This window comes from Malus sylvestris, chromosome 11, assembly GCF_916048215.2.
Source record: "Malus sylvestris chromosome 11, drMalSylv7.2, whole genome shotgun sequence".
Lineage (NCBI taxonomy): Eukaryota > Viridiplantae > Streptophyta > Magnoliopsida > Rosales > Rosaceae > Malus > Malus sylvestris.
This window is the reverse complement of record NC_062270.1, coordinates 29091018-29104346: the sequence shown is the minus strand read 5'-3', so window position 1 is coordinate 29104346 and position 13329 is coordinate 29091018. Positions and strand designations below refer to the sequence as shown.

Sequence of the window (13329 nt, the reverse complement as noted above, 5' to 3'; positions counted from 1 at the left end):
ACTTTGTGTTTTTTTTTTTTCTATTTTGTAGTACCGTGAATACTAACATTACAGACTTTTGCTAACATCTTATTTATTGGGAGTAAGAAACTAGAGCCAAGCCAATGTTTAGGTAAGTTTTTCTCTCTAAGTTAGAAAGCAAGAAAATAAAGCATACAATATAAGACAAACCAACGTTCACATTTGGGACATAATTGAATTAACACTCATTTTCCCCTAAAACATCATAATACCATATCATGCTCCATGCACCAAGCAACGGATCTGACGCATCGTGACACTGACTAGTCGGTCAACCGACGAACAACCCCTCAATGAAAAGCCAAATATTCCATCCGTCTGATCCAATCAACTGCCACGTGTACGGTCAAAACGAAAAGAAAGCAATGATTCAACCCAGAGTAGAATTATTGAAAAATCTAAACACCCAACATTAGCAAATAGCAATACGTAACAAATAACGGTCGTGTAAATATGCGCTTCCGCCCGTTGCGCAATGTGGACGGTTATAACTTATACCCATTTTTTTCTATCCCCACCGCCCTGTAATATTTGGCTCTATAAGTAAACCCTACAATCACACTCAACAGAACCAGAGCATCAGCATGGCCACCTTCACATTCCCTCTCTTTCTCTCTCTCCTCCTCCCACTTTTCGCTTTTGCAGCTGCTGCTGGTACGTACATAATAACGCGCATATACGTTTATGAGATTTTCTAACATGCACCGGCTTATAGTACATACCCAGATTCTTATCTGATATGCTTGTTTATTGATTGTTCAAATGCATATTGTGCATGTCATGTTAGAGCTTGTGTACATTTTGTGCTAATTAGTTACTTAGATGTTAAATTTGAACTCATTGTATCTAATGGGTTTGTTTTTGGCTCTGCGGAAACAGGTACTGTTGGAATAAACTACGGCAGGATAGCGGACAACTTACCACCGCCCGAAAAGGTGGTGGCACTCTTCAAATCCCAAGGCATTAACAAAGTGAAGCTCTACGACACCGACGCCGCTGTCCTCACCGCCCTCGCCAACTCCGGCATTGGAGTCGTCGTCGCCCTCCCCAACGAGCTCCTCTCCTCCGCCGCCAGCGACCCCTCATTCGCCGACAAATGGGTCCAATCCAACATCTCCCAATACCACCCCAAAACCCAAATCGAAGCCATCGCCGTAGGCAACGAGGTCTTTGCCGACCCGAACAACACCACCCAATTCCTCGTCCCCGCCATTAAAAACATACAGTCTTCCCTCGCCAAGTACAACCTCAGCTCCATCAAACTCTCGTCCCCATTCGCCCTCAGTGCCCTCAATTCCTCGTACCCGCCTTCTGCCGGGGTCTTCAAACCCGACTTAATCGAACCCGTCATCAAACCGTTACTGGAATTTTTAACCCAAACGTCGTCGTATATAATGATAAACGCGTACCCATTTTTCGCGTACGAGTCCACCTCCGATAAGATTTCTCTCGACTACGCTCTGTTCCGGACCAACCCGGGAAATCCAGACTCCGGTAACGGGCTGAAGTACTACAGTTTGCTCGAGGCCCAAATCGACGCCGTTTTCGCCGCCATGTCGGCTGTCGGATACGGCGACGTAAAGTTGGTGGTGACCGAGACCGGGTGGCCCTCCAACGGCGACGAGAACGAGATTGGCGCGGGGAAAGCCAATGCGGCGGCGTATAACGGAAACTTGGTGAAGAGAGTTTTGACGGGAGGTGGAACCCCCTTGAAGCCAAACGACCCTCTCAACGTCTATCTATTCGCTCTGTTTAACGAGGATCAGAAGACAGGGCCCACATCGGAGAGGAACTACGGTCTGTTTTATCCGGACGAAACGAAGGTTTACGATATTCCGCTTACGGTGGCTGGGCTAAGTGGGGCTCAGTCATCGCCGGCCAACGAGAACAAGGTTCAGGTCCCGGCGGCATCGCCCTCTGCGGGGAACACGTGGTGCGTGGCGAATGGGCAGGCAGGGGAGGAGAAGCTTCAGGCCGCGCTGGATTATGCTTGCGGAGAAGGAGGAGCTGACTGCCGTTCGATTCAGGAAGGGTCCACGTGTTTTAATCCTAATACGCTTGAGGCGCACGCTTCGTACGCTTTCAATAGTTTTTATCAGAAGAAAGCACGCCGGACTGGCACGTGTGATTTCGGTGGTGCTGCCTACGTTGTTGCTCAACCTCCAAGTACGTAACACACTCCCTTATTATTTCATCTCTAAATTTCTTGATTTAATTTATTCAATTTATGATTTAATTTTTAGCATACCAAATTAATGGTGTATACTAAAATTCATCCATTGTTACTCGAAAGGGTGATGGTTTTGTTTTACGAATGCTAATCTAACACATAATCCTTAACACGAAAGTAATATGCATACTAATTAATTTTTTTATATTGTTGGCAGGCTATGGGACGTGCGAGTTTCCGACTGGTTACTGAATGAAGAAATTAAGATGGAGTTGTTTTGGTTTGGTGAATTATTATTCGGATATTGGTTGGGACTTCACTTATTTTTTGGTGCCACCTTTATAGATTTTAGAGCAGTTTGGGCACCTATCTGATTTGTATTTGTATTTATTCATTGTCATCACTATTATTTAATGAATAAAGTAATTTGGATTGGTAGTGTTTGGTTCGACTTATTTATCTGTAATTACTTGCATGTTCCTTTTCTTCTAGATTTCTCAGTCTGCATTTCCGTTGGCTTTTGTTTTTGTTGGTATTGTTACATCGTCAATTATCATTGAGTTTTTAATTTGGTTTGATGGGGGTTATGTACTTATGGTAGGCTACAAAGCCTACGTTAAAATATGTGACATAATTGTCTTATTACTTATTTAAAAAATTAAATTATTGTGAAAGAGTTAAATTAATTATCATATTTATCGACGATGTCTACATTTACTTGTTCTGAAATTCAAAGAGAAATGACACAAAAATACATATCAAGGAGTGAATATAGCAGCTACTAATAAATAAAGAATATATATAGGGGCTAATGGACTCGGTTGAAGTGGTCATGAAAAAAGATCTATTATATTTGGTTTGGTCTCCCTCGTATTATCTTTTCTTTAAAGCTTTGGTATGGCGGTAGGAAATCCTTTTAATCTTTTTATTTTTTAATTTTCAAAAAGAAAAAGAATTTTGAGGATCTGTTTTTTTTTTTTTCTTTTAAAATGGGGACAATTGGTGACAAGCCACAGTTAATTACCTTTTCCAAGATCCAGGAAGACTCACAGATGCATTTTAGCCTTCCACTAACCACAAGTCTGACTTCCACACTAGCAGCGGATTTCAAGGATCTTTAGATGTGCTGAATATTGGAGTAACTCATAGAAAGGCTGCAATGTAGATTGGGCTTAGAGGGCTCGTGTAGCACTTCAGGTAATGGGCGTGAGCTTGCATACCCAAAACATTTGGGCCAACTCAGGCCTCCGCAATTAAATGTCAAGAATCCCAATTACGATTTCGGCAAATCTTGTGGGATTGAAGCGCGTCTGATTATGTTTTTGTAATTTATTACTACGGTTCAACCTTAACATATCGTGTTAATTTACACAATTTTCGTGACGCACATGTCTCAAATTTAGGACCGAATGACTAAATGAATACTTCGTTTTGGGTGGGAACAACCTGAACTTCTCGTTCAAATGATTACAGCTAGAAAGGAACCTCTCACACTCAAAGACTAGGTTAGTGCCAATCAAGTTTGAATCCTCAATACCAAAATCAGCTTCAATCGCAAAGTTATCGAACGTGAAGGTTCCAAGAACATGAATTAGACTTATTGATTATCATATTACTATATATATAATTTGGAAAAATAACCAAAATTTGAATTCCATATATAATTATAGCCATCATTTTAATTTTATTATAATTAGAACCAAAAGTTGATATAAAAATACTTTTATACCATTTTAACAATGAGGTAAGCAATTACGCCCACCATTGCAAAGATTAGAGCGGTAACCACAAAACCCGTTTTGGTGTTATCTAATTCCAACACCTTTTCTTCTGGAAATCAACTCCGCAAACAGTTGATCTACAAAAAGCACAATCATTTTTCTATAAATCTTGCTACAAATTAGAGCCCAATTTGATTTTAACGTGTACTTATCCAATTTGATCTTCAACAAAGAGAAATGGAAGAGGGAAAGAAAGGGGGAGAGCTTACTGCTTAGTGGTTACCTTGAATAAATGATATGATTGTCTTCGAAAAACAAATTGTAACGTTGCGTGAGGCTCCAACCTCTTGGGTTTTGCTAGGATGGGAAGAAGATGACAAAGATTGGGATTTTTGAAAAATTTAGAAAAGTAACTGTTAATATCAGATGGAAGAATAACCAAGAGCTTAATAAAACTTCTCATCAGAAATTGGCTGAGCTTTTGAGCTTTTTGAGAAGGCTAGAATTGTCTAGGTTGCTGAAGTGAGGCTTTGAATTTCTTTGGATTTGTTTTGTAAAAAGTTTTAATAGTAAGGGTGTATTAGTACTTTTATATTAGATTTTAGCTATAATTATCATAAATTTAAAAGGGTGGCTATAATTCTATATAGAGTTCTAATTTTGGTTATTTTTCCAAATTTTCCATATATATAACACATGTACAATCATTAATATCTAAACTAAACGCTGAATTATAAACTCATCGTATTGTATCAAGGATTTGACACGTGTTTTTTTTTAAGGTCCGCCAATTGAATAGTATAGCAATCGACGATCCAACCGTTGGATCGTTACTAAACCTTAATACGTTATAGTACGTAATTTTTGAGGATCATAGGAATTTATGGATCGGGAATCTAACGTACGGATCTTCCTAAATTGAATTTGTAAGTTCATAAAATAAAACATTGACCGCCACTCGAATTTACAATTGGCGGAGATCCAACCGTTGGATTGTAATGAAACTTTAGTATGATATTTTAGAAGCATATTGTGGATATTTGGAAGTTATGGATTGTAAATTTGTGATGCAGATCTTCCGGATCGAGTTACATATGGTTGTGGACCCTACCGTCGATCTTTGATCGATGGTTGACTTTTGGTCAATGGGTCTCAAATCATTCTAGAACGTCCTTGGGGATGTGTTTTATGTAAGTTATGTGTTCTATAGATAAGAATTCTGAGATGTGACTGAATATTTGTTCTAGACGATGATCGTTCGTGACGCTTCGATATTCGTGCTAGGGAGTTGTAACGTGGACCTCAGGTGAGTGGGTTTTTTTCCTTTTTATAGTTTATATATATAAACTTTATAATTTCCACAAATGCTTTGAACTGAGTTATGCATAGCATGCCATGATTTAAAGGTGTTATATTTAAATATTGCATTATGATGAGATTTGTGATTATGCCAAATGATCCTACGGGGGCGCATGTAAGTTCAGGTGAGTTATTATGTGATTGAAATGGTTGAATTATATGAGCATGCATATATTCATTTAGAGCTCATCATGGTTGCACCCCAATATTAGTACTCCCGCCCGGGGCCAGGGCCAACCTTCACGTGATTATTCACCTCTCGCACCGCACGCTCACCTTAGATCCAAGTCTGGTGCTAGCCTATCGTACATTTCACAATAGGTGGTTCCAACTCATAGGTGACCCGCGATTTATCGCACAACCTTCACATGATCAAAGCACTTGAGAGTACATATTTATGCCCAGCTTGTCGTACAGGTCACACTAGGTGACTCCGACTCATGTGATAGCCTAGATTGATGAGTTATAAATCCAGTCGTACATGTCACGCAATGTGACTCCGACTGGCATACTATTTTATATTAGTTGCATATCTGGTTTACATCTTTTAGTGCTGAAATATTATGACATGGCATACCTCAGTTTTCGTTGGTCTTGTGCATTGGTTTTCATACCTACGTAGTATTATTATTTTCTAGAAACTATACAGGTTTTACGGCAATGGGTTATAACGTTTTCAAAAGGTTTTTATTAAAACTTTATTTTCAAGCCCACTCACTCTTGTTTTTTCGCCCCTCAAGGTTTAGTAGCAGTGGTTGCATATCGACGAGGATTATTGACAAAACTTGGTGTAGATGATTACCATCGATGGTATAATTCTCACCCTATTTTATTGTACTGTACTTATGCTCTGTCATTACATGTGAATTGGGTTCATTCCCGCCCACAGCACACTCTTGTATTTAGATACTTTTAGGTTTAAATTTATTCACATTTTCCACATCATTGCACTTTATGGCTTCTTCACCTTCCAGGTGTCGGCCATCACAGCTCAATTCAGAGTCCTAATTGACATCTCGGGTCGGGGTGTGTCAGTATTCAGTTGAGATTTGGAGGGATTTTAATTCTATTAATGAATCTAAGGGTATTCAATTAGAATTTTGGATGGTTCTCTGGAATTCAATGTGTATTCAATCAGGATTTTAAGATAGTTTATTAAAATTCTTAGAAATCTGGGTGTATTCAATTAAGACTTTAAGGAAATTTATAACATTCCAGGTGTATTCAATTAGAATTTGATTTTCAATAAAAAAAATTCGAATATGATTTTAAAGAAATTGAAAAAGTTGAGGAATTAGAGAGAACTGGAGAGATTTTGTAAGTATTTTAAGCATCCACAAATCTCACATTTCCGCATGAGATTTTGAAGGAATTGAATCAAAATTTTACGTGGAATCTATACAAATAAACTCCATACAAATGGGGAAAAGGACTGTAAACTAAAGGGGTGTATTCAAATGAGATTTTGAGGCATTTTAATTCTTTTAATGAATTTAGGTGTATTCAATTATGATTTTAAGTGATTTTCTGAAATTCAAATTGTATTCAATCGTGATTTTAAGATAGTGAATTAAAATCCTTAGAAATCCAGATGTATTCAATTATGATTTTAAAGCAGTTTATAACATTCCGGGTGTATTCAATTAAAAATTGATTTTAAAGGATTTGAAAAAGTTAAGGAATTCGAGGGAATTGGAGAGATTTCGCAGTGTATTTTAAGCATCCACAAATCTTACATCTCCCTATGAGATTTCGAGGTAATTGAATCAAAATTTTACATAGAATATCTACAAATCAATTAAACTCCATAAAATTCCATAGATTTATAAATCCATTAAAATCTCTCAAATTCTCAATTGAATACACCCTCCTAAATCATAACTTGAATTCGTCATAGTGGGCAAAGAAACAATTTTACAAAGTAATTGTTACTTGAATTCCTCATAGTGGGCAAAGAAAAAACAAATTTACAAAGTAATTGTTACTTGAATTCGTCATACTAGGCAAAGAAAAAATAAATTTACAAAGTAATTGTTACTTGAATTCGTCATACTAGGCAAAGAAAAAATAAATTTACAAAGTAATTGATGTGGGATCAAAATTCCATTGAAATCAATGCCACAAATAAAATTAATACATATTCTAGAAAGTGCTATACCGAAAAGCCCCCTTACTTGCAAAGAACATAACCCAGAAACCAAACAACCAAAAACGGGATATGTCAACGATTTTGTCAATCCTTTTCTGTTTGGAATGAATGGAAACCACACAGTAAATTCTTGAAAACGAAAAATGGTTGCCCTTCGATTATTCATCTCTAAATATTGGTGGTACGTGCGTAGTTACTGTTGAATCTCATTATCCCACTAAAGTGAGATCAGATTGTGGAAATCCTTGAGTGAAAACTGCTAACTTGTTCGAGTTTTTTTCTCCGTCATCTTTGAAGGTTGAACACATAACCTTTTTTTTTTTTTTACCTTATTATGTTTCCTGAAAAATTGAGCCATAAGCAAGATAGTTCTTAAGATTGACACAACTCCTCATTTTGATCCCTGAGATTTAGAATTGATAGAAGTGTTCCTTGAGTGTGCTCACCATCAATCATTTTGGTCATTTCGTGAAAAATCTCCATTTAATAAGGATCAAAATAAGAAAAATACCCTCAATTTTTATCAAATTATTTTGGGCCATTGTTTATTAAATTTTGAGGGTATATTTGTCATTTTGATCTTTATTTACAAAAAATTTCATAGAATGGCCAAAATGATTGATGATAGGCAAACTCATGAATCACTTCTACTGATTTCAAATCTCAGGTACATAACAAAATGAGGAGTTATGCCGATTTTGACTAATACTGAAAAGAAATGTGAGATCTAGATGAGGATAAGAATATCATGTAACTATTTGAAATGAATTGGAATGATAACTCCTTTGTACCAACAAAATTGAAACAAAATAAATAAAGTCACCACAAGGTTTTATTGTTATTCCACCCTATGAAATCATTGCCTCCTTACCTACATCCATTATTCATTGGCCCTCAACACTCAACCCCTCTTCATCCACGCAAACCAAAATTCCCAACCCAAAGCAGTGAATATAACTCACCAACAAAGAAAGTAAATCATATCATAAATTAACAACCAAGAAAAAGGAGATCTATTATTCTGCCCAGAGCCACAAAATTGGAATTTAAAAACAAAAAATGTAGGAGTGTGGATTTTGATCATGCCACACAAGTGCTAACCTTGATAATTTAGTATAGAATTTGTGATAAATTGACGTCCAATTTAAGACTTTATTAACTTACAAATAAAGATGATTATCATTCAATCGTAATATGTAAACTTGAACACATGAAAAAACCAACAAAACAAAATTGATATTGAATTCGTGATAATTTGATGCCGAACTTAGGACACTTTTTTGACTTTGACTTAAAAATACAAAGAACAAAAAATAATCGTATTGCTAAATAACATAAAACATTTTAGATTTGGAACGCAGTGGAAAAGCCGAAAAGGGAAGAAACGAAAATTCATAATTTACGAAACTTGAAAAAAAAAAATGGGAGGATGAGAATGATAAAGGAAGAAGCAAGGAAATCGAGTTCGGTCAGTTTGTGTGGGGCAACAGAAGCTACACTAATCGAGAAAGGAAGGAACAAAGAAACCAAAGAAAAAGAAACAACCAAAATACCCTATTTCTTTTCTTTGACCCGGAAAAAAGTTCAAAAAACAAAAAAAAAAAAGCCAATTTTATCCCAGCCAGAAACCCCAAAAAATAAATAAAAAAATAATCCCAGAAACCAAAAAAATCGTTATTATTTATATATTTTTTGTGTAGAAGGGAAGGTGGTGCTGGTGCCATCCAGTTCTTCTCCCACCCATCCCTCTAAGCAAACCTTCCTCCATATCCTCTCTCTCTCTCTCTTCTCTTCCTATCTCTGCAAAACCCATCTTTCAATTTTCCCAATCCAAATATCTCAAGCACCCAATTCTTTCTATGACCATCAGACTCTAAAAAGCCCGATTCTTGGCCATGAGGAGGGGAAGAGGAGCCGCTACGAGACCCGCAGCGCCGCCGGCCGAACCCACCGGATCCAGACCCTGTATTGGAAAAGAGGTCCGGTACCGAGGGGTTCGGAAAAGACCGTGGGGCCGGTTTGCTGCCGAGATCCGTGACCCGTGGAAGAAGACCCGGGTCTGGCTCGGCACCTTCGACTCAGCTGAAGACGCCGCCCGAGCCTACGATGCCGCCGCTCGCATCCTTCGCGGCCCCAAGGCCAAGACCAACTTCCAGATCTCATGTGCTTACCCTTCCTTTTACAACAACCCTACCGACCCGGCTATCGAGGCTAAGCTTTTTGGGTCGGGTTACGGGTTTCAGGACCATCCGGCTGTAGATCCGCAGAGACCCGCATCCAGCAGCCTGAGCTCCACCGTGGAGTCGTTCAGTGGGCCCCGGCCGCCGCTTCAATCGACGACGGTGGCTGCCGAGTTGACGCGGCGGAAACGACAGCCGAGGACGCCGCCCGTGGTTCCCGAGGACTGCCACAGTGACTGCGACTCGTCTTCATCGGTAGTAGAGGACGACGGGGATTTCGTCGCGTCGTCGTCGTTTCGCAAGGCCCCGCTGCCCTTCGATCTAAATTTCCCACCGTTGGATGTGGATGGGGAGATGGGCGGTGGGGTGGACGGTCAGGATCTTCGATGTACGGCTCTATGCCTCTGATTGTTCGTTGTTATTTTAATGCCGTTGATCGTTTGATGAAGCATGATGATCGATGATTCGATTTTTTCACTTCTAAAATTCTAAATTTTCTCCTTTTATTTTTGTTGTACGATAACAAGCATGGTGTTTGATGAGAATTACTTTTTTAATTTTCTCATTTTATAAACCAAAAAAAAAAAAAAAAAATTATGAGAATCTTGTTTTTATGCAACCCTCATTAGGATTTGTGCACGACTATTGTTCTGGGTTTTTTAATATATTACAAAGCGATATTACTAATCTAAGTTACAGAGTTTCAATCCGGAAAGCGATATTACTAATCTAAGTTACAGAGTTTCAATCCGGAACGCGACGATTGATCTGGGTTTCTTGAGTCTTACCAAGCTGTTGATATTGTTGTAGAAAAGGTTTAATGTATGATTGAGTTGCTAATTTTGTAGTTTGTTTGTCTAGTTTTGATTGCATTGTCTACGTTTAGAAAGGGGTAAGCAAAGAGAAGGCAAAGTACGTTTGGTATGCGTGATGTGTCACCATTTCTATACAAACCTCATTTCCTCGTAACCTTTTTTTGTTTTGTTTTGTTTATAATGGAGTAAAATGAATCATTGGCCTAACTCAGTTTTCCATATGGATGTGATTTTGTGTGATATTCGGAGCAATAGTCTCTTAACTTTAGCTCAATTGAAGTTTTCGTTCCTGAACTAAAAGTTTGTGAGCGTTGGTTCCTAACTTGTAATACCACGGAGCAATAGTTCTTTTAGTTAACTATGTTAGAATTTTCATTTATTTTTTTGCCTCCCTTAAACTTTATTTTGAATGGAAGTTTTAACGGAGTTATTATTGCTTCACATTATAACAAGTTTAGGAATCAAAACTCATGAATTTTTAGTCTAGAAGCTCCAATTGACTCATGAATTTTTAGTCTAGAAGCTCCAATTGAGCCAAAGTTCAAGATCATTGCTTTAATTTTCTCGATTTTGTTCATTGAGAAGAAATTAATCTTCGGTTCAATTATGTCATAAATGTGAAAATTTGGGGCTCATTTTAAGCAGGAGGAGCATTCTCTTTCCTCCTAATCTTTGTCATTACTTCCCCTTTTACTTGAACCGTTACGATTAAGATATGTCAACATTTTATATTGATTTTTAATAGAGAGAAAAAAACAAAAAACAAAGTGTGGGTGGAGAGAAAAGAAACGGATGAGAATAGATGAGGAAATAATCATACTCCATTTAACCTTGCGTTGAATGCATCTTCATGTTGACATGTCTTGGAGTGTAAAGCAAAACCCATTATTCATGTTATAGTTTACTCAAAATTTTCACTTGGGCAACACTTTAAAAATATCATTATGCATTTGTTCTTCAATAATTTTGTAAATTCTCTTTTATAAAATGTGAAGGGGCAAGCAATAGCAGCTCCCTTCTCACGTATGTTAATATAAGATTTTTTTTTTTTTTTACATTTTAGTCCGAATCGATTAATTTGTTTTCACTTTAGTTCAATCCGTCAATTTGGCAGATTTTTTTATCCAATTTTAATCTTCCCATTATAAAACCCAAGCTAAAAGGAATTTTACCTCATTTGACAGACTGGACTAACAATGCTAACATAATGAAACTACAAACACAATATTACAACAGAAAAACTAGGAGGATGATGATGATGATGGTAGAAACTTGAGTAAATTAGAAGGAAAGGATGATGGTACAAACTTGAGTAAACTTGGAGGGTTATTAGTGCAGTTCAGCATGTTGCTTAGTAAGAGGGCAAGGCATGGAAAAGGGGTCAACAAAATTGCACGGCAGTCACTCAGAATTAGTGGAGGCTATCTTTGAACTTGGACTTTTACAAATTCAAAGACCTTTGAACTTGGACTTTGAATTTTTCATACGCAAATAGTAAGAGGAAAGGAAAGGACCTTATTTATGCCTATGCCCCTAAAACTCAATCATCCTCTCGTTTTGCTCAATGAAACTCAAAATGTATCCGTAATATTTGAAACTTAATTTTAGTTACACCTGGTCCATATGCCATTCAATTTTGTTAAAATTTTCGTTTGGTTTGCTGACATGGCATGCCTGTGACCTACACATCCATTGAAATAACGCCATGTGGAAAAAGAAAATAAATCAATTTATAAATCCAAGAACTGAAGAAAGTAAGATTATAAACCCGAAGGCTTTATTTGGTGGACTAGATAAGAAAAGTTGTGACAAATTAAAATATTGAGTCTAGTTCGTTGTTTGTTGTATCAAAATGTAAGTAGACAAGATTGGATATGATAGATTATGAATTCACAATAAAATATGTTATCTAGCCTAATCTAGTCATATCCCCAAAGCTCAATCTCATTAATCACACCAAACGAAACCTAAAGCCTCGCCCTTCCCCCAAACACCAGCACAATCCCTTCCCAAATCCCTCATGCCGCTGACCCACCCTTACCCCCACTCCCGCCGTCCCACCCAGGCCTCCCATCCATACCCGCCTTAGATGTGATTCCGACAAAGGAGGGAGATGCAGATGAGTGGGGTGGGCCGAGGGTTGATTTGCTGGCTTTCCATTTTTTTTTTCTGTTTAAGTATTTTTAACATCAATAATGCTATTCTTACTATATTTTTGTACCATAATTATATACCCCCTTAGATGACATCTGATGTGGACAGTCACATCATCTAAATTAATTAGCATTTAATTTCAAAATGTTAATCAATAATTAATAAAAAGATTGTTAATTAAATGATGATTGTGGTATACTAGGAGTCTCATTCTTTCACATAAGCTTATTTAAGTGTTTTAATTAATAAAAAGATTGAAATTAAATGATGTAGTTTGTCCAACTTATCTGCTACCTAAGATGGTAAATAAATATGGTATAAAATTGTGATAAGAATAACATTACTCTTTTAACGTTTTCAAAGTGTTACACTTTTTTTTTATTAAATGTGGCGATGACATGGTTAACATGTCAGCCAAACAATGGGCCTTATATTTGTCACAGAACGTTTAACGGAAGTGATGGAATAAGACAAAGTGAGGCAAGGTTAACTTTCACATAAGTGACACATTTTGAAATTTATAGGGCAACGTGAGAGGAAGATTGAGTTCCGTAAGCTTAAATAAGCCTTATTTGGAGGTTGTAGGCATGTAGCTGAAGAGAGGGGATTGTGATGTTTCAGCTTGCTTTAGCTTCAAAGAGAGAGTTCCATGAATATAGGCTTGTTTTTGCATAGAGAGATGGCACCGCCCTTCCCTGCACTTTCAAATTGGACTTAGGTTAGAGATTTTTTAATGTAATTGGAACACAAAAACGATATA

The 13329-nt window shown here is 37.4% G+C and overlaps 2 protein-coding genes across 2 annotated transcripts; both read left to right on the top strand.

Moving 5' to 3' along the window:
* The first annotated feature begins 507 nt into the window (after nucleotides 1-507).
* Nucleotides 508-2629, top strand: LOC126590957 (glucan endo-1,3-beta-glucosidase 7-like). Its single transcript, XM_050256478.1, has 3 exons — nucleotides 508-675; nucleotides 901-2187; nucleotides 2409-2629. The coding sequence occupies exons 1-3, from the start codon at nucleotides 606-608 to the stop codon at nucleotides 2441-2443; spliced, it is 1392 nt and encodes a 463-aa protein (XP_050112435.1). The 5' UTR covers nucleotides 508-605; the 3' UTR covers nucleotides 2444-2629.
* A 6435-nt stretch (nucleotides 2630-9064) lies between these two features.
* On the top strand, nucleotides 9065-10203 carry LOC126590945 (ethylene-responsive transcription factor 3-like). Its single transcript, XM_050256464.1, has one exon. The coding sequence runs from the start codon at nucleotides 9316-9318 to the stop codon at nucleotides 10006-10008; it is 693 nt and encodes a 230-aa protein (XP_050112421.1). The 5' UTR covers nucleotides 9065-9315; the 3' UTR covers nucleotides 10009-10203.
* The last annotated feature ends 3126 nt before the right edge of the window (nucleotides 10204-13329 follow it).